Source organism: Carassius gibelio, chromosome B11 (assembly GCF_023724105.1).
Source record: "Carassius gibelio isolate Cgi1373 ecotype wild population from Czech Republic chromosome B11, carGib1.2-hapl.c, whole genome shotgun sequence".
NCBI lineage: Eukaryota > Metazoa > Chordata > Actinopteri > Cypriniformes > Cyprinidae > Carassius > Carassius gibelio.
This window is the reverse complement of record NC_068406.1, coordinates 16,829,783-16,852,414: the sequence shown is the minus strand read 5'-3', so window position 1 is coordinate 16,852,414 and position 22,632 is coordinate 16,829,783. Positions and strand designations below refer to the sequence as shown.

Genomic DNA, 22,632 nt, shown 5'->3' with positions numbered 1-22,632 from the left:
TATATCTTCAGAGCAAATTTCACCAGTTACAAATCACAGAATAGGTATGTATGGGGACCAAGTGAGTACAAATACATTTTGCTGAATTTCAGAATCAAAAAAAAAAAAAAGATAATTTTTTTTCTGTTTCCTCTTTAAAAAAAATCATAATTAGGTTGTTTACAAAAAGGGGCTAGTCTTTCCCACTAATTCCACAGAATTTTCCATCAGGAACATCCCGGGTGAAATCAGTTAACCTTATGCTCTTCTGAACTGCTGATGATGCAGACAGAACTTTTGGACAGTCACAAGGAAGTAAAATCTCATGAGCGTTGAACTTTGCTCCTGTTTGATACCGTATACAAATGCTCTATGGGAACTGTAGGTGGCTGATTTCAACACAGGCCTAAAAACACAGGATTGAAATTTGCTGTATCAAAAAGTCATGTGTGTTTACTTTATTGGGAAGGTTTCTTTGTTTGATTTTGAGTTTGAATGCTCAGGCTGGCACACGTTGCTTATGTGGAAGTTGAGGCAGTGCTATCAGGATTTCCAAGACACATCCCTGTATTCAAACAAACCCAACTATGACAGTATCTCTGATATGATCCAAAAATATGGTTTAGACTTGCGGTCACTAACTGAGAGTTATACCAGGAGTAAGTGACAGGAGGCAACACAACATTGTCATAAAACAATGAATCAAGTCATTCACATGGTTTGCGGTAAGTGCTTGAAAAACATTGACTTTGGAAAAACATTTTTTTTGTAATTATGTTTTGAAAAACATATTTGTACAAAGGGTGGAACTGCTAGGTTTCAGATGAAAGCAATCATAAATAATATCCTCCTGCAATAACAGTAAAAAAAAATAAGATGAAGGAAAGGTAATGGATGTGATAGAAATGCTAAAATGAACGAGAGAGTGATCAAGAGAAAGACAGACTGTGGCTAGTTGTCACCTTCTTTACTCCAGAGGCACATACACTTCTGATCAAAAGTTTGGGGCAAGTAGGTTATTTTTAGGAAATTATTTACAGTATTCAGCAAACTGATCAAAAGTGACAGCAAAGACTTTTACATTGTTACAAATAATTATGATTCATCACATAATCCTGAAAAAATGTGTTCGACAGAATGTTTCTTGGGCACCAAATCAGCATATTAGAATGAATTCTGAAGGATCATGAGACAATGAAGTCTAGAGTAATGATGCTGAAAATTCAGCTTGGCCATCAAAGGAATAATTTAGTTTTAAAGTATATTAAACTAGAAATTGTAATAATATGTCACAATATTTTCTAGCGAAGGCAACCTTGGTAAGCATAAGAGTATTCTTTTCCAAAAATGAAAAAGCCCAAACCTTTGAATGGTAGTGTATCCTGACAATAAATAAATAAATAAATAAATTCAGTTAATACCCAACAGATAAAAACACATTGTGGGGCACAAAATCACACTAAATACTGTAGGGTAATCTTCCACCATGGATGCTGTTATTAAGAATTTTCAACTAAAACTTAAACAGTAAAAGAAACAATACAATTCAACACACAAAAAAAAGAACGAAGCCCTTGTGACAACTAGCCCCGGTCTTCTCATATAGAGAGTGACCTACCAGGCCAACTAGCAGGTCTGCTGCCTCTCGGCGTCCCAGAGAGCCGTGCTCTGCTCGGTCAGTAGAGGAACTATGTGTGCTGGAAGACCTCATGATAGGCAGACTGAGAGAGCGGGGGTCTTTCACACACCTCTCCACTCTCAGCTCTTCTCCTGGCCGAGCTGCACACACACACACACAATTGTCACTTACACAATTGTAATAATGCCACATGAATTTATCTAACTTCTGATACTTTCTCCTGTTGATTAATAATACAGAATTCACCCACAGAAATATACATCACTGGACATTTTAATTCCATTGTAAGGTCAGACTGCTGTTTTGATCATTCTTAAATCATAATGAGATTCTAGAGAATGTTATGCTTACAGCATAACATTTGATGGGGGCTGATGTATTATTTTAATAAATATATTTTACTGCATAAGATATTTTTCATTAGAAAACTTATAAGAAAGGCATTTCCTCAAGCTCAAACAGTTAAGCATGGTGCTAGTAACACCAAGATCATGGCTTCCATTCCCAGGGAATGTATGAACTTTATGTCATGAATACACTGTAGCTTGTGGTGGATAAAAAAAAAAAAACCATGCCAAATGCATAAATGTAAATGGAAGAAATGCAAAAGTACAAAGTTTTATGACCATTTCAAGTGTAAAAGTCAAAATCATATAACATTTTTCCTCATGCTGTTACAGCCACTTCTATATCATGACAGATGATGGGAAAATGATGCATCGGTATAAAATTCTCCTTCCTTCTCATAAAATGCTACATTGAGTATCACTTCTCCAGCTCATTAAATAAAAATTATTCAAACTTCCACTCAATCAAAATCCATTCTGTCTGTTTATATAGATTTTGAATTTACTTTATTTATTACTACTGCAAATATATATGATCTTAATCTGCGAATACTGGCAAATATTAGCTGAGCTGAACACAAGTGTTACATCTCTATTACAAAATATATACTAAAACAAAATGAGTGAAGAGATGCAATCAATGCTCTAATATTTACACGAGTTCTGAGATACAATAATTCTGTTTAAGCAGGGCATTACCTCGTACTCTGAGGTAGTGGCCACCAAAACGGTAGGCTTCAAATCCCAGTGAAAGTGGGGTATTGGACTGATCTAGGAACAGGTTGACCTGTGACAGCTCAATGCCTTTTCTTTCAAATACAGCTCCCAGGACTTCTCTGAAACACAAAGATAACAGGTCAGCTAACCACGATTCTAAATGCATTGATTAGTTCAGTGCACCACCTAGGGGTTCAAACACATAATCACCTCAATGTTTTCTTCTTCACAGCTGGGACGATTTCCATGCTGATGTCAATATTTAGGTCAAACTTCAGAGTAAAGCACTCCTTGCTGGGGTCCTGCAGAAGTGAAGAATAAACAGTCAGCTTAAGCTTTAGGAAAAAAAGCTATCAGTTATCAAGAATACAAACTATGACTAAATAATCAGACAACGAAATGAAGTAGGTCTGCACTGACTCAGAGGTACATCAAGTCTCAAAATCTTGCTTGCAAAACAGAAGACTGGTACACAGGCTTGATAAAAATCAGATCTCTAATTCTTCTCTTACAGCTGTGTGTCGGCGTCTGGTCTTCTTAACCAGTTTCATTCCTCCACTCCTGCGATCCCTGAGAAGCAAAAAACTAAATAATTAAATCAATATTGAGTTATAACTGAAACCACAATGAATGCCAAGGTCTTGATTTCCCTAACCATAATCCAGTTTAACCAAGCACAGGTATTAAGTTTTCAACTTTTCAACACAAACCACCCACCCCTCATATTATAGATCGCACCTTGTTTAAAAAAAAGTCAGCGTAATGTACCTTGCACAACAAGGCACTACTGCCAACCACAGAAAATAAGTGTCAAACTGAGTTTTGCTAAAACAAGATTAATGTTAACATCAAACATAGAAGCAGTAATACATGAATGATGCAAGAGGATGAAAGACATTTGAGGAGCAAAAGCATTATAACATGGCCTAGGTGCAGAAGAGTTAATTTTAGCATTTTAAACAGGTGATTTCACCGATGTTTTGTCGTTCTGGTAAAGTATGCCAGATTGTGGTAGTCTGCTGCATCCTCTAGAACTTCAAAACTAGAATTTGTACTGTACAAACGGAATTAGTCCAAACTTCTATTTCCTAATTTTAATGACTCAATTCTACTTATTAAAATTAGTTTACACTTTTCCAATTTGTGATTAGAGGGTTTTAAAAATGTTTTTTTCTCACAAATAGTAATTTCTACTTGATAAAATAATGCAGATCTTGATGATGTATAGAATGTTTTAAAATACACATTTATTTTTTAAAGATTTCAAAATCCTTTTATCGTGAACTAAAAATAAATATGATCTGAAATAATTTCAAGCCATTCTGGAAGTGTGCTTAGGCCCTCTAGTGGGTCCCGGCCTCCTGTTTGTTACCTTATTTGCATATCTACTTTAGTGAGTTGCCTACTAATCTATTTTAGTAGTCATAATTCATTCTTAGTGAAACCCCCCACCCCATGTGTGTGACAAGCAAATATCAGATGTGTTGTAAGCTAAAGTTACTTAGACTTTCAAATCAAATTAATTTGTGTAACTCTTCAGAAAGCCTGCCAAAAACACAATTTGTACCCTTAATGCTGGTCAAGAGGTCAGATTTACACACTCTCTTCCATTTTTCCATTTACTAAATCAGTTTGACCATCAAAAGGAATAGATAGTCCAATCCCAGATGTTATCCAGTGGATGACGCCACTGGAAAGTGCAGACTTCCTCTTTCATTATTACCAACATTAGCAAAACCCAAGCGGGTGCCCATAATGGAGGGATACATTTGAAAAAGAACTGACCCTAGGTCAGAGTATCCATCCTCTGCATCCTCCATGTCAGAGGGGGGACCGGTGCGAGGCGGACAGGAACGAGTGGACACGTTCCGGGCCAGGATGGAACCTGTGGATGAGAGGAAGTGAGGCAACACTTACATCCTGCCAGAAGCTGGTAATAATAATTAACCTTTACACATTCAGTGACAAGTTTCATGCTCGTCTTGGGGTCAACTGACATCTAGTTTAATTTTTCAACTGAATTAAAACTGCTAAAACAACTGATAGGTTGAAAAAGAGCCTTACTTTGTGGTTGCAGGTCAAACCGTGGATGTCTGTCAAAGAGCATTCCGTCACCGGCGACGGGATGGCTGTTTGAGTCACATGACTCACAGATGTGCAGTGGGCTGCCGTCTCTAAGGCCCTGACACAATGGGTGGTGACACACCTGAGGCATAAATCATACAGCAATAATGTCAAATTAGCAAACACAACAGTGTTTAATCAAACTGTGTGTGCATCATTTTCTTTTTTGGCAGTTTGACCAAAACCCAATTTTTCCCAAATTGAACACTGATTTTTCTTCAAATATGGCCACATGAGAATAAACCTTCTTCAAGCAACTTTTATGCTTTCATCTGTTCATTTAATTTGTCATCTAACAATTTTCAACAGTGTATATACGGTATATAACAGAAGTAATCCATAATTTAACTATTATTTCTGAAAAATATCAATCATATTTTTAAACACAATATATTTAAATGGTGGATGTTTACTAAGCCTATGATGTCTTTTACATAATTATTTTTTTTATCACTTTTATTATTAATAATATTTTTATTATTGTGTTCCAGTTTCATTTGTGTCTTTTTACTGAAAGCTCCAAAATATTCTTGTTTGTGTGTGTGAGCACACTTGTCAGTACAGCTCAGTTCAATACAGTTTTAAAAATTCAATAGGCTAATCAATATTTTGGTAACACTTTGGTACAGGGACCGAGTCTCACTATTAACTAGCTGCTTATTAGTAAAGATGAAAATCACCAGATGCCCACGATATGATATTATCACGATACTTGTATCATGATAAAATATTATTTCAGTTTTAAATATACTGTGATATTTTGCAATATATTGCATTTTATTACCTTTTTCCAACTTCAAATTATGTCCCCAAAGGCAAACTTTGGCAACATCTGTTTAATGCTATTATGCAACATTATGTTCCCATAAAGCTCAACATACCATCATTTTACATCATCAGCACTCTTTCCAAAGGCCGTTTGAGAGTCAAATTTTAAGGACAACAGCAGCAGGAAATAAAGTGTGGAAAGATAGAAAAAGAAAGAGGGATTAGGACCTCCTGGTTGTGAGCTTCCTTCTATTGTTCTCCTCATATGCTTCAAAACAGAAGCAGCTCGCACTCAGACAGAGAACAAAGCAAAAACCTGAACCTTCAAATGAAAAGTATCGATTTTTCTCTTCATGGCTCATTCTCAAACAGCTGCTTCATAAACAAATTCAGTATAGGATCAAATGAAATCCAATACAAATATATTCAAGCACACATACTCAAGCGAAATCTTCTGAAGGTGCCAAAACAAACACGTCTCCGTGCTGAAGTAGTGACGAAGCGCATGAGCACTTTCTGAGAGAAAACCACAAGAAGTGAGTAAGCAAGACAGAGGGCATGTGCCAGCAAACCGACAGGAAAATGGGCCGATTCTAGCGGTTATATAATCTTAAAAACCACACACTGAAAATGAATCATTATGACTGAAATGTGAAGACTTGCATTCATGATCAATTATATATTTATATATATTTTTATCAATATAGTTTCCAGCTGGGAACAAAGCAAAACCAGATTGCTCCTCATAAGTTAAAATTTAGGGCTAAATAAGGCTAGGAGGAATTACTGCCAAGCCACACTGATACTTTATCCTACCTGGGACTTTTTCTCCCTATTTTTCCTTTGTCTTCTTATTAGAAATGCATTTGCAATGAGTTACAGTAAGGAAAAAATCATGTGAAAGCCAGGAGAAGCACTCCGAAAGCTGAAACAATGCCTTTTTGTTCCTTTTGTTCAAACTTTTTTTTTGTTTTATACTTCAAAATGAGTATAACACTTCCAAATTATTAAGTTTTGAAGTCAAGAAGAAGAATATCAACCCAGTGACCATTGTTGCATCCCTCATTGCAATATACAATTATTCAAGTATGTGTCACTTCTAAAGATCTCCCAAAGGCCATGTGAGTATTTCTCATGCATATCTGTATGCAAACAAACCCACACACACACACACACACACACACACACACACACACAGACAAAAGTCTGATGAAAAATACAATATGACAGTAATATTGTGAAACATTATTGCATTTAACATTTTGTATAATTATCAAATGTTGAAAAGTTGATTATTATTAAGTTGATATACATATATATATTATATAAATAAAGATCTGTTCAAATCCAAACAGCTCAGTAAAGTTTACAAGGCCTTGTAATTACTAAATCGGTCTTTAGCCCCACATGACCCCCTGAAGTCATGTTAATAAAACCAGCTTGTGATTATCTTGTGCAGACGTTTCGAGCCTGGAGAGGTCTGGAAAAAAAGTCCATTATTGTTCTCTACTTGCAGTTATCACAACCTGAACAACCTCTCAACAATCTCAAATCAGAGTACGCTCATATTTAAAGGTCACTGTAAGAAGAAAAGTGTTTAAAAATGACCACAACGTGCAAGATCTATGAAGCAATAAGGCCACTGAACAATAAGCTATTGAAGGAAAGCATAAACTCTAGCTACCTCTCAGATAACTGAGAACGAGAGACAGAAACAAAAAAGAGAGAGAAAGAGAGAGAGCTAACTCTGTCATCAGTTTGGCTATGCCTCATTTATCTGAGAACTTTCACACATCTGTGGTAAAAACCGCTGCTCAGAGACTTTTTAATAACAACCATAAAACCTCAGCTGTCGCCGTGAAATAACACAGAATAATGCATTCATGACACACACCTGATGCCGGTGTCACACACACATGTGTGTGTGTGTGCGTCCGCCTGTCCTTCTCTCCCCCCAGAAGTGACGGCTTCTGTAAGAACGATGAAGAGTCTCGGGACAACTCGATGCTTTGAGCGTCCAACACTCCCCTCTCTTGCTCTCCCTCTCTCCCCTTTTCCACTTCCCCTGCTTCCTTCCTTTCTCACTGGCTGCTTCTGAACAGCTCAGAGTCTGTGTGTGTGTGTGTGTGTGTGTGTGTGTGTGTGTGAGAGACGTAGGTGATTCAGATAGAGCAGCTGTGTGTACAGACTAATAGATCTAAAAGAGGGTGTAAGAGCAGTTGCGGTTTTCAGCCACACCCGCTCCCACTGATTTTGCAGTTGTCCAACCACCCATACAAAAAACAAACACGGTAAACTCTGCCTCTCTTATAATCTTTCATTGCCTCTTCTCATTCTCTGTTCTCGTTTTTACTTCAGTCATTTATCATCTACAGTGATCAGATGAAACATGCAAATGCATGTACTGTAGGTGTACTATTAGTGCTAGGCTGAAATATTTGCACTGTAATCTTAAATCTGGCCATTTAGAGATTATCAGCACTACAGTGTATGTCTGGCCCCTTTAAGGCAAGTCAGTCCATTTGGTGGCCATTTTACTGACAGACATACAAGTATAGCTCCTGTTACTGGGAAAAGAAGGAAAACTACAAAATAGGTTTATCAGATATTTAGCAAGTGCTAAATTAAGTGCATAATTAAAAAGAGCATGCATGCTAATGAAACAGTGTTACTTTGTCATGTTTTTTTTTTGAGAATATTTATTATATTAAGAAATTCTTCTTGAACACCAAATCAACATATCAAAGTAATTTCTAAAGGATTATGTGAAGGAAAATCCAGTTTATCCATCACAGGAATAAATTACTTTTTAAAATATAAATTGTAATACTATTTCATATTATTGCTAAATAACTGCAGCCTTGGTGAACATAAGAGATTTATTTATATTAAAAAAAATAATAATAAGAAGAAAAACAAATCTTACAAACCCAAATCTTATGGTAATGATAACATTGGTTGTATATTAAAATCATGGGAAATTCACTTATTTAGCTCAAACAAACAAACACATAAATAATTTTCTAAATAAATAAAGTTTCTAAAGTGTGCATGGTGATAAAAAAAGAATCTAGAAAATTTGCCCATATATTTATGACACAAGTTTTTTTAATTATAAAAATCACATTTTTTTAATTAAAAGTTATACACACAAATATGTGTACTAGTGGTGCTGATATAAAGTGAAGAACATTATTGACACTGTAACAGAAGTTAGGAAATACAAAATATTTTAAATTATGAGTAAAAACAAAGGTCAGAAAGACTTGTGTCTTAGCTTTTCCCTTAGTCTTTTTAATTTCTATCTTATCTCTACACCAACTCTCTCCTGCCATCATCTCCTTCAGACTCTTCCCAGAGTACATCCCTGTGGGGGCTGGGTCATGTGGTGTCAGGATATCCTACATAAAAACAGAGTCTTTGAAGCCTGCGGCTGTGCTTACTTTTACCAAATCCAGAATATTACAGTATCAAAACCCCCTTTCTTTTACTCTCTCCATCCTTCCTCTCTTTGTCTGTGCTTTATATAGCAGGATGATGTAAGGCCTAATAATGTCCTAATTCACAAAATGCTGTGCTTTATTAAAGTCACAAGAACCTTAGAATGATAAAAAGGCAATGTGCAAGCATACCAAACTCAAAACTCTTTTATAACATGATCAGAAAAAGAAAAAAAACCTAACCTCAACGGCAAAGTATGTGACAGGTCAGGTAAAACATGCCCCAGAGACAGCAATCTCTCAGAAAAACGGGGAAACAAAAGTTTAATCTTGAAGGACATTTCCAAAAGTTAAACATCACTTTTGAATCCATTTCCTGTTTTTACTCAACCCTGAATCCACAACAACTTCCTGCAGCTATGTCTATTGGCCGTCTTTACATAGAAAGAGGTATATTATTACATTCAGATTTTGAAAAAAGAAAAATAATATGTTGATCCTATAGTATGCACTCTGAAACAAACAACTGACATTTGGCTTTGTGTCAAAGCATGTCGTCATTACACATGAATACGCCTTAGGCAATGAAGGTTCCAATATCTAATGCAGAGCTGAAAATGACTGTAATTTTACTCCTTAGGGGTCATGCATTGTGACCTCTTTGTTCATCCAGAGTCTTAATTCTCACTTGGTGACATCAGAGGTCTCCTTTAAAGGAGTGAATGAGAAAGCAGAGAGCTGTATTTGGCAAAAAAGAGCAAACAAGAAGGAGAGAATTAGAGAGCTTCATGCGGACAGCTAGTACAGCATGAAATATGAGAGGTAATATAGGTTGTTTTCACATTTGGTCTGATGTCAGTACCACTGGGAGAAGAAGTACACCTAGGGAGAAGAAGTTATTTAAAGCTGGATCATGTCTATCTATCCTGTGTCTTTCTACCACTATTAATGCCCTAAAACAGTATTGTAAACAATGACTGTTTCCAAAAGGTTTCGCAAAATACTTATAATACCTTCCATTGGTCAGTGAAACACATTTTTGGCTTAACACCATTGGTTAAGCCAATGTTGCCGGGTCAGGGTTGTTCAGGATTTTTAAACAAACAAAAAAACAATTATTCTGATAATGCCTCATAAATAGTGTTTGTATGTTTCAAGAAATCAACCTACAAAAGTATTTCTTTTAAGTAAAATATATAAGTATGAAATAATAGAAGTTTAAAATCAAAATAATTGCACACCTTTAACATAAAAGATAAAATGGCAAAAGACAATAAAGGTTCAAATGAAAAAATTTTTTTTAATAATTATTACAGTATTTGTAGTTTAATCTTTCAGTCTATGTATATTCAACTAAATCTAATTAAATTATTTTTATATCTGTATTTTATATAAATATTTTGTCCATACATACAAAAAATGACATGTCCTCAAAAGGTTTTTTTGGGAGGTTATATCAGGTATAGCTTGGGTCCAGATTTAGAAGTAGAACTATCCTAGTAGCTGAGTATCATTGCTCCATCTGCTGGTAGAAAGCAGCAGTGAGGCTTCACAATCCAAAGCATTCCATGAACACTAATTTACTCCACTTTTCCCATCTTTTGTCCTTGAAATATTTTAGGCAGAACATAAAGTTTTGAATGTGTGCATCTCCTGAAACGGTTGCGCTACAGGTGTCAGTTCAGCTTCTTCTCACACTCAGCTGTTAGGTAACACAGAGACAGACATAAAGCAGTGACAGAGGAGACAAAGCACAGACCTGCTGCTGAAGATGAAATAATCCTTTCAATCATATTAATGGCTGTAAACGAGTCTGAGAACCTGCTAAAAGAAAGCAACACAAAAGAAGATATTTTGCACAACATTCATTGCTGTTTGGATCCTCTTGACTTTCATAGTATGGACAAATAAACACTGACATTTATTTTTTAAATAACATATTCCTCAGAAAAAGTGTCATAGAGGTTTAGAACAACATGAAAAATTTATCAAAATTTTTGTTTGTGGGGGAATGATTAGTTTATTAAGCTCATTTTATGGTTGTGAGCTTCTTGGTGTCTTTAAAATTACTTAGCGACGAGATGCCAGGTTAACCTCAAGCCAACAGATTAAATATATTATTGAACACTGAAAAGCAATTAACCTACTTTTCTAACTGAAATCAAGTCTTTGAAGCCAAGACATTGGTAACTTTTTTGACAAGATGACATTCTGACATTTTCATGAAGAAAATGTCTGAAATACACAATTATCCCATCTGCTGACCCATAATACTCAGTTCTGCTCCAGTTTAGCGTCTTTGTAAGCAGCATATTCATCTTTTACAACACAAATTACAGTCAGCTGCTAATGTCTGTGTTTATTACAGTGTAGTCACTGTTTAGTCTGTGTTTGTGTAAGGGATACGGATGGCCGGCCTATTTCACAACTTTTTCACACACACATTTACACATGCACACAAGCATGCAAATGCACACTCACATAAATTATCAATGCATAAACACACATATGCTCACACGGTGCTAAAATATTACAGATCTTGTTCTGTGTTGGTTTTAAGTGGAATAAATCTATAATGGATCCAGTCTTGCCACATACAAAAAAAAGAAAGAAAACTTAAAAAAATATATATATAGTTTACACACAAGAAAACAGGAAAACTTAAAGCTGATGAGTGTAATTTCTTGCTTCTAGCTTCCATTGGCCAAAAGTATTGCTTTTGTTTCTCACTTTTTTCTTGCAATTCTGAGAAAAGCAAGCCAGAATTGTGAGATATAATCTCAGATTTCTAACTTTCTTGCATCCAATCTTGAGTTTTCATCTCACAATTCTGGGTTTATATCTCCTATTTCTGATCAGATTTTATTTATTTTTTTAATTCTTAATTTACATCTTGCAATTCTGGGTTTATATATTGCAAATCATACTTTTTCCACACAATTCTGAGTTTACTTGCAACGGTTCTTTTTTCTTGCGTTTTCAAGTTTATATCACAATAAATTCAGATATAATTTTAGAGTTGCAAGAAAAAGTCTAAATCGTGAGATCAAAGTCTCAATTACCTTTAGTTATTTATCTATTTATTTCCCGTAGCTGAAACGAGCCAAAAGTGTAAATATGAATGTACACACTAAAAACACACTTCCCCTTTAAATGTCAGCAGGATGAGCAGTTAAAAGTCTACAGCAAACTATCGTCATCATCTTTGTGTGTTTTCACCTCTTGACCCCTTGCAGGAGACAGGAAGAACAAACCTACATGAAACTTGTAGTGCACTAGAGACAGGCCACAAAGACCACAAAACATAAACAGACTCATACACGCACACTTAAACTCTCCTTCATTCTTTTTCAGCAGAAACCTTTTCAAATAAACAAGAGTCCCTCTCATCTTTCCATATTTTAAGGGTAATGGCATAAGTGTGTTCCTGGTTCAGATAAAAACATTGGGTACATTAAGTTAAGTCTGGCTTCGATCAGAGAAGACTAGAAAGAGAAGTGTTTACCCAGAGACTCTTTTCAAAAGCTTGCTAAAGTTCAGAGGACACTGCCAAAGTTGAGCTGACAGGAAATGTAGGATACCAAAAAAACAAGCAAACATCACTGTGATGTCCTATAATGAATCAGACATGTCCCGTGTAAACACACTTCATTGATGTCCTTTATACAGGGTTTATCTGTATCCAGAGTTTGAAGAGGGCTGTTACTGGCGATTATTTTTGCATACAGAAACTGTCAGTACTCTCTCATCTGTACCTGCTCAACAAGATAGGCTGCCTTGGTCTTACTAAACAGAAAAGATTGCTAGCCTCGGAAACAAGGTTTGATAATACTATCTATTTTGGCCAATAATCATCCATTCAGATTAGGGATGCACCAATACCATTTTTTCAGAACCAATCCGATACCAGCGCAGATTTTTTATTATTTTTTCAATCAGTGTACAATTTCTATATTCCTCTGTGTTGATCTGATCATCACTCTTTTGTGTGTTAAACACAATCTACTACATATAGAAACTAATTTATGGATTAATGCTTACTGGAGACACAAATCGTTTCAAATGATTCAGTCTGATTTGGTGAACTGGTTCAACAGGTTCACTAAGGAGAACCAGTTAAATCATACGATTCGTTCACAAACCGGACATCACTAGTACAAAGGGAAGAGATATTGAAACGTAGTGTTTTAATCAGTGCATTAGTTTATTGAGCCTTTTCTTTGAACAGTTTTAAACCTCAGTTACTGTGCACTCTTGAAGAGAGTTTCATCGTTTTGACTGTATTAACCGAACGCAACACGCAGTTTGATTGTTGAATGGAGGATGACAGATTGTCACAACGGAGAGAAGAGTTTATGTGAACTTAAATTCAATTAATGACTTCAGTATTAATCTGTACCTCACATGGAACTATGGAACAGCTTCAGAACACTTGAAATATGTCAATGAAAACGTTTTGGTGCTCTATAATGTTTTTGTGCCTTTCGTGGGGCTCAACAATAAAAATGAATAATACATGCACAGTATCGGATTTGGATCTTGTCTGAAAATGAAAATGCCAGGATCGGAGCCGATCCCGATCCTGTGTATCGGATCGATGCATCCCTAATTCAGATATGAGCTGTAACCAAATCTGACTTCAGTTGTTTCTGCGATGTTTTGGGTTTAGATGTGTAGATTTTTTTAACTGAAAAAGTTGATTGCTTATATATTCAATAAAAATAAATAATATATAAGCTTAGTGAACTGAGTAAATAAATTCTAATAATCAAACTTAATTTCTTGTTGTTGTTTTCTTTTATGCTTCTCAACGGAATTATCTGATTTCTCTTTTTCTCACTCTCTCTTTATATCTACATATATATATATATATATATATATATATATACATACACTAACAAGGGGAATACTGGCACAATCCTGCTTGAGGTTACTGTATCCAATACATCAGCATTCATATTGTGGCATTGTAATAAACGATTTTAAAAGTAAAGGAACACCTGTTAAAATACAAAAGTGGAAAGTGTTGGTAATGAATAGGCACCAGGTTTGCCAGTCATAAAAAAATGGGAGTGGCTGATGTATCAAAAGAAATAGGGACACAGGAAGGAATACATTGATGTTTTAGTCCAACCAGTTTGGCAATGGTCCCAAGACAATAAAGTGCAATCAAAAACAGACAAACAGAGACATAAGAAGAGAGACGGTGTATATAAAGGGAGAGAGAGAACAACAGGAAGGGAGAGACATATTGTGTTTTGTGTAAGCGTGTTTATATGCGAACAGCCTCATATACCCTACAGTAATCTCTCTTTTCCATGCCTGCAACCCTTGTCTCCCAGGAGAAGGCTGGTGAAATGTCGCCTATAACATCATATCCGTCCTCTTACCACTGAACTTTCAACAGCACAAAGACAAACAAAACTTTTGTTTTTCCTGTCAGTTCCCTAAGCACACATGCCGACAAATGATTATTTTGCTGGAATGTGATAAATGCAATTGGCATGCCTGGGATTTTTGTCCATAAGAGTCCATGTAAAACTGAGAGGTGAACATTTAACACCTCGCTTCGCCCCTACAGGGCTTCCCTGTGACACATTCTGACAACTCACCTTGGAAGCAAGCTGCCGTTCGGAACAGTTGGGATGCTGACACAAGATGCCAGTTTTCTCCTCCTGTGCAGGCTTCTCACCTGAAACAACATGCAAACAGAGGTTAAAGATCAACCATACATGTATGTGGAAGGGAATTAAAAGTAAAGTCAAGCTATAAGCCAAACTGGAAAAGCTATGTCACGTTAGGGAGGGGGGGCTGAGATATGACCAAAATCTCATATCACAGTATGAGTCATTTTATTTCACAATAATGATATATTTATTGCATGATATAGTTATAACTAAGAAATGCTTCATACATTGTATATATTAATCTAATGTATAAATACACTGCATATTCTTCACTGTGTAAATTAAACATATATTTCTTCTAGGGGTGTGACGGTTAGTATATAACCGTGAGACCGGCGGTTATAGTTGAACACCGTCATCTATAACCGGCAAAACCGTGTCATTAAAATATTTTTTACTAACATTTTTCATTTTTTAGATAGGGTCATAAGATGCGCAATATATGGAGAGACATGGTTTTTACCACTTAATGAAGTTTTGTAAATCGTCAGACATAATATTTACCACTTCATTAAATTTTGCTTTGTAGAAAACCTTTCTTAAAAACAAATTTCGTTTTGAACAAATTTTATCTTAATTTTAATAAATGTTTCATCAACCAATTGCATGTATTTTAATATATAAAAAGCAAATATAGCAGACAATGATAACCGTGAAATGGAAGCACCAGCGCGCCGCGTTCACTTGCACTGCACTGTGAACTAGAGCGCATCTCATCGTAATGAAACTCAGCGTAGGCCTATGCCTCATACATTAGCATTAAATAACTTTGCTGCATCCTTTCTAGAACAGACAATGGCTCCCCCCCCCCCCCTCCACCGACGGTTATGTTATGAACCGTTACATTTGACTCACGTCATAACCGTCATCACCAATTCTGAAACCGGCACAGCGGGCACACCCCTAATTTCTTCTTATTAAAGTTACAAAAGTGATTTAGTTAAGAACAATAAGAGTTTTTCAGTTTTGTTATTTGATAAATATGAATGACAGACAGCAGGAATATTAGACTGCTGTCACTTTAAGAGCTACCCAGATCCAGTATACTGTTATAAATGTGTTTTCTTCCTCAGCTGTTCGCTTAAGGCCTAAATTACTGTGTATATGAGGTTAACTCAAACACTCTATGAACTTCAATACTCTATGAGCACCATCTATGAGCACGACAGCTCTCAGACAGCATGCTCATGTAGCAAAATTATTTCTCTTTCACTGCTCATTGACATATTTAATATGTCAACTGGTGGAGATTTTGGACTATCTTGAAATTGGCGATATACTGGTCAACATGATTAACCAGTAGAAATTTTCTCAGCTGTCAATAGTGTAGCAATGTATGAAGCACATGAAGCTCATTTCATACTAGGGTACCATGGAGAGACTCATGTGAACTCGGTGAGCCTGTGGGGGATATGTCCTTGGGCATGAGCCAAAAGACATAACAGCAATATGGGACACAAAAGATGAGGCAGCTGGAGGATATGTAGGAGAGAACAACTGAAAAAAAGCAACTTGATCAGAAAGCCCTTGACCACAAACAAAAGCTAGTGATACAACTCAACTACTTAACCTCATAATATGCTGACCAAATAAACTGAATATGTCACTATAATGTATGACTTGATTTAGCCATGACATCCCTTCCTTCAGCCATGCCGTTAAGTCTATAAAGACTATTAACTGCCAGGGTACCATGGAAAGAGGATTACAACAACAACAATTAATATTAAACTTTAAGGAAGGGATTGACAAAAAATTGAAGAACTGACAATAACACAAAAAGGAAAAAGGAGAGAAAAACAGACAGAGCGAAAAAAGTTGGCGGAAATCTGAGATTTCCAGACATTACAAGTTTGCTGGCAGACTGGTTGATTTTCCCTTCTGTGATATTCCACTCACCTAGAAACCCACAGGTTTTAATGCGAAAAAAGGGTATGTTTTTCATCAATTTCATCCATCATTCTCCTATCTAGCAATGCTGCCACTTTAAAACCGGTTGGACAGAAGCGATTAATGTTTACAGAGTTCAGACAACCACAGACAAGAAACTCTGATTTTTGAATATATTATAAAAAGACGACAACCGAGAGAGTGCTAATAACAAATAAAAAAAATCTAGTATAAGTGTAAAGCAATATAATCTATACTGTACACTAAATGCATTATAGCAAAAATAAACATATGAAGGCTTGGAAGGAAAAAAATAAGAACAAGGTGAAAAACATCTGTCCTTTAGGACATAAACGTGTCAGAGATTGAAGAAACTCCCATATACAATTGCCATTTTCATATAGCATGGCATTTACAGGTATACACACAGTGCCTACTTCATTAAGGCACTGCATTTTTTCTAGCATCCTGAAAGCAGAACAACATCACCACATAGCTCAAGCTAGACTCTAGATATTATCCTCTACACTGCTCACATTCCATCTTCATACTCGCCTCCATCTCCATTTCTCCTTCTTTAGTCAGAGAAGCAGAGGGCACCTCCTAAGAAATCCTCATGTAAGGAATGTGCAGAATGCCAGGATCTGTTTTTCATGACCCTTTGTTTACCTAGCCTTTTGCTTAAGCACATCTAGTGTCTCAAGTGCTAGAAGGGAAATATTTTATTTAATAATCGTTTCCTTTGCATCCACTTGAAGAACACCAAGCTGATGCCATGGATGCCAGTATATGATGTGGAAGGTCTGAGAATATCAAAACATTACCAGCTAATGGGCTGGGAGGGGAATTGTCACTGATTCTTTATTTCTGGCTAACTAATCCTCTTGGATTTTGGGCCCAAATGAGATTAGGTGGTAGAGCCCAACATAGCAACATTGGCCAAACCCATGCTTTGAGTTTGAGGAGGCACAACTTGCTTATGTAACCATAACATGCTGGCTTTTTTTGAAAATAAAGGTCCATTTGAAAATTGTAGTTTCTGCAATTCCATTTAGTGCCACTAAATTTAAGGTGCCATTGGTTCCACTGAAGATTTATGCAATATGAAAAAGCCATATGTTTGACTGCAAAGGCTGAAAGAGGCATAGACTGACTGATTAGACATACAAAATACTTCCAGAGGCAGAGGTCAGTTTTAGTGGGTCCTAATTGGGTCATTAGTGCACTGATCAAACAGTAAGGGTAGTATGGACAAGCTAAAACTCACTCTCTTCCTGCACTGTGGTGTCACAGTGGTCTCTAAACCTTTCTGACTACTTAGTGGAAACCAAACAGGTGGTTCAACACACAAAGCCAAAAAAGCCACTTTGTTCCACTAGATTTGAGTGTAAGGGAAAAATTTAATTCTATTATTATTTATTCACCCCTGTTTCTTGAAAAACCTGTAATACTTATCTTTTGTCCATGGAACACGAAAGGAATTATTTATAGCAGAATGTCCTTTGTTGTTGCACTTTTCCACAGAATGAAAGTCTATGGTAAACACTGATCTTCTAGGCAAAATTTTCAGCGAGTAACTAAAACTTCAGCCAATTCCTCACACAAAACTTTCACATTACTTCAGAAGATTTAGAAAATTGTGCATATTTTGTTTGGACTACTTTTATGGTGGTTTTATTTAATATTTTTGACAGCTCATTGTCCCAATACACTTTCATTATGGAAGACAGCAGCATGAAGATTTTTCTTATTTTAGTTTTCCACAGAAGAAACAAAGTCATGCATGTTTGGGAACAACATATAGGTGAGTAAATGAGGATACAATGTTAATTTTAGATGAAGTACAACCCCTAGTCATTCAATTAAAACATATTTGAGAAGAAACATGGCATGGGGAATGAAGTACAATACAGAGCCCATCCACATTAAACTTTATGTAATATCTTCAAAAAAAATACAAACAAACAACTCTAAAAACAATTTCTCAGTTTACCTATGAAGGTAAAAACAGATACCGATTCAGTCGAACTGTCTCACAATATTTGCCATTCAATTAAAATCTCTTACCACAAGACTTCTGGGTAATGTCCATAAGGGAGGTCCAGGTGTACTTCTCCACCCCCAACTCACTCTGTGTACATGGCACAGTTTCCAGTTCATAAGACCCATGCCGTCGCCAATAGAACATTGTGCTTTACAATCCAACCGCAATTGATAAATCTAACACCGCATCTCACTTGTGAAGATAAAGATGATGTTCTTCACACCTTGAACAAAACAGCAATCTTTTAAAAATCACCGTTCTTCATGTTCCTCCATATTTAAGAATGCACTAAAACTTGAATTGAGTTCTCTTATGGAGAAAAGTTCTCAGAATACTGGATTTCTATAAAGTTTCCAGGCAGGGTTCTTTGGACTTTGTGAGCCAGTATGTGAAGGGGAAAAAAGAGGGGGGGCTTGACCGACACAGTACGCCAGACAAGCGATGCATTCATCCACATGTGAAGTGCATGCTGGGATGTGAGGGAGACTTGGACCTGTGACTTTTCAGAATGGCAAGAGATACAAAGCTGCCTTTTAAGATGTCCACCTACTTGTAGCCCACAAACTTCATGCATCTCAAAGTTATAGTATCATATAGAGCAGAAATCATGGTTCACACACACTCAAGTTACAGTCAGGGATGTAGAGAATAATGGAGGATAAAAAAAAAACTTTCAAAAGCAGGTTTAGGGAGTTGGAAGTAAGAAAGGGTTAAGGTAAAGATTAAGAGAATAGCTGCAAGAGTTCGCGGGTGCACTGCAGAACCCCCACAATTTCTAATTTTGCTCTAACAAATTAGAGAGTAGCATGGGAGAGTCTTAGCTGTTGGGATCCAACATTTCCAGCCATATGGTAGTGATTTGGAGCAGTGTGACGTGCAGGGGTTAGTTTTAATGACCAGGCTTCCAGTGGCAGTGAAGCCAATACGCCGCAATCTCAGACTCTGTCAGCTTAATCATTCTCTGAGACATGTACAAACAACAAGGCTCTTTTGATCTTCACCGAGACATTTCTCTATGCAAGCTGTACGGTGTACGACCTTTTATATTTTAGCTTGTTTCATCTGTCTATTAAATTAAATAATAAAGGTTGAACTTTATTGCTGAGGCATACTAGTGCAGTTTTGTTTCTGATGTGTGTTGCTCTGTAGCTGTTGTTTGACTATTTAAATCATTCATCAGTCATTTTAGTTTTATTATGTCTTTATTTACATATCGATCTATCTATCTATTATAAATATAGAAATAAATACATTTAAAATGTAAAGATATAATATAAAAATATGATCTATTCATTTTAATTATTTTAATTGTTTATTATTTATTCAAACTGTATAACTGTATATATTAAACATAATAAAAACATTTTTTCTACAGACACCCACTATCTATCTGCATTTGATGACACACTAGCACTCTTATACAAGTATTTGAAATTTGATTAAAGGCTAATGACCATCACATACCATACCACACCCAACTTTTGTTTGCAGCATTGCATTTTGCTAGTCAAAAGGCTATCTTCAGCTCATGATACTCAGCATGAAAAGCATATGTTACCACCAGCATGTTGGCCACACATGAAAGAACACTGTGGTGTGACAGCTACTACAGTCAATTATAATAACTTGCTAATCCTCTGATCTGTGATTCTCCTGACATTGTTTATCTTTGTTTAAAACACTAGCATTAGGACAGCCATGCACATGGCGAACAGGCCATTCAACATGAAACTGGTAATGGGCTTGGTCTGGAGGCTAGATGGCAAATTAGTCAGCCAAGTGACAGTTCTCAAATAGACAATATAGTTCCATGCAACAGGTCCTATTCGAAGCCAGGGAAACAAGTCTATATTACTGGTGTTCTTTATCATAAATTCAAAGGCTTAGACTATATTTGACAGTATTTTAAGAAATAGCACTCAATAGCTTCACTGATAAACTGTGAGCTTCATAAAAGGCCCATTTGTAAGTTTGAAGTTTGGATTTAATAACCATGGCCCTGGACCTCACAGACAGAACATAAGAGGAATTTCCTTTGGATGGAAGAGTCACTTTGTTTCCACTGTAAAACTTTTTTATTTTTTATTTTTATAGTTTATCGTTAAGGATTTCAAACTATTTATATTTGCCAAAAATAATGTAAAATAATGAACTTGTGGCCAGTCGTGCTAAAAGAAAAAAAAAAACTAAAACATGAAACGATTTTTGCACATTAGTTCCTTTGGTCAAACACTGCATATAAACGAATACAAAATTTAAATGGGAAATTTATAGAAAGGAACCTTTAGGTGGGAAGTTTTTTAAAAAAAAAAATTTTTTCTCATTATAACTGTCACCATTTATAATTTGCAATCACTTCCCACTTTTGGTAAAACCAGCTGGTCTATTATCTAGATAAATAGTTAGTTTTCAAAGTTTTTTTTTTTTCTTATCACTACATCACTATTGCAACAATTTTTTCTAACTCTGTCCATTTTGTTTCCAAACTAAATGCAATCTCTGTTGAAACAGAGCTGTCGACTGTTGATACAGAGTGAATCATATTTCCTTATGATAAGCCAGTAAAGAGGTAAACCACAGAGCTGTCTCTCTTCCTGTCACACCATACTGTAAATATCATTTATCCCAACTGTAAAACTGAGGAATGAGAAAAGCCAAGTGGCAGAAAATCAGGATTTAAATAACCAAAAAAGGAAATAATCCTGAACAGACAGACAAGCATCCAGTAATTACGAGTTAAACAAGACTATTTTCAGTTATCAAACAGTCCAGAAGTAAATTAACCATAACCATACAGTATCTGACTAGTCTATTTTAGGTTCAGAATGTTCTGCTGAAATTACTCAGACATTACACCTTTTTATCATACTCCTAGGATGATTTTGCAACATCTTGAAAGTTTGGCATCATTCATAGGCTACTCACTAAATGGAAACGAGGGACTGAGACATCCAGCGAAATTATATGACATGAAGGTGAGTAAATGAACTATCCCTTTAAGACATCCTCGAAATGTATCGCGTCAGCACGCTGTTTTTAGCCATAACTGCCACAAAGAAGCACTACAGGTAGCCTATACCTTTCTATTTGATTTTAACTGCACTCAGTAACGAGTAAAAACAAAATTCCACTTACTTAGTCGCAGACGAAGCCCAAGCCAGCTCTTGGGTGGCGATCCGTATCGATGCATTATGTGCTGTTAACCATGTGGCTTAATTTCCAGGTTCCGCGTATTCATGTGTTGTCCTCAGTTAAGAGACATCCGACCATAGCGTCCTCTGAGTATCAGCTGAAGAGCAGACATGAGCTCTGCCGCGTTGTTGGCAGTCTTCCAAAACAAAGCGCCAGACAATTCACTTTAACAAAGTTTGATATTGCTGTTGACATGGGTATTTCATGTATTGTATGTAATGGTGCTTCTAGTATAGTATAGAAACAAAACTATTAAGTTTCTTTAAAATACCTTATCTGTAATACCTTAAGTGCGTCCAAAGCACTTTACCTTGCGTGCGCAGCGGAGACACAAAAGGACCTTTTGACTGTGTCGTTGACGCACGATGTTTTTGTCTCCTTTGTGGCCTCAAGGTGTACTAGCTGAAACTTAACTGAATTGCGTTGTAAGAACGTGGCATATCTTCTTTCAAATTCAACATGACATCTTTTTAAACACAGAGCTTTGTGTCATGTTTAAAAAAAAAAAAACAGACATGCTACCCAAAAAAAAAAAAAAACCTCTCGTCTCCTCTGTGCCCTATAAGTTACCACCAGCAGCTTCATTATGTCTTAGCTACTTTAAACAAGCAGGCGTTTCCTCAACCTCCCCTCCTCCCCATCCTCACTCGTCTTAGATGGCAATCTGGACATTTCATTTTATCATTCAGACATGACGTTTAAAGGCGAAGGTTACATTTATTCTGTTCAACATCTATTCAATTTAGTGCCCCTCGTTTCTGCACTTGCTGTCTTTATTTAACAGTTCTGCCTAATAGAAGTGTAA

The 22,632-nt window shown here is 36.2% G+C and overlaps 1 protein-coding gene across 2 annotated transcripts in view; it reads right to left on the bottom strand.

Moving 5' to 3' along the window:
• LOC127968426 (pleckstrin homology domain-containing family G member 5) overlaps window positions 1–22,424 on the bottom strand; it is a 37,458-nt gene extending 15,034 nt beyond the window's left edge. The window contains exons 1-9 of one of the 2 annotated variants that reach the window (XM_052569641.1): window positions 22,138–22,424; window positions 21,771–21,963; window positions 14,627–14,706; window positions 4,747–4,888; window positions 4,468–4,567; window positions 3,195–3,252; window positions 2,893–2,984; window positions 2,665–2,801; window positions 1,598–1,758 (exon numbers count right to left, since the gene is read on the bottom strand). In XM_052569641.1, coding sequence (XP_052425601.1) covers window positions 1,598–1,758; window positions 2,665–2,801; window positions 2,893–2,984; window positions 3,195–3,252; window positions 4,468–4,567; window positions 4,747–4,888; window positions 14,627–14,706; window positions 21,771–21,825 — 825 coding nt within the window. In that variant the 5' untranslated portion in view covers window positions 21,826–21,963; window positions 22,138–22,424. Of the gene's footprint in view, window positions 1–1,597; window positions 1,759–2,664; window positions 2,802–2,892; window positions 2,985–3,194; window positions 3,253–4,467; window positions 4,568–4,746; window positions 4,889–7,468; window positions 7,651–14,626; window positions 14,707–21,770; window positions 21,964–22,137 lie in introns of those variants that run through there. The other variant, XM_052569642.1, reaches the window with a different exon arrangement.
• Between the last annotated feature and the right edge of the window lie 208 nt (window positions 22,425–22,632).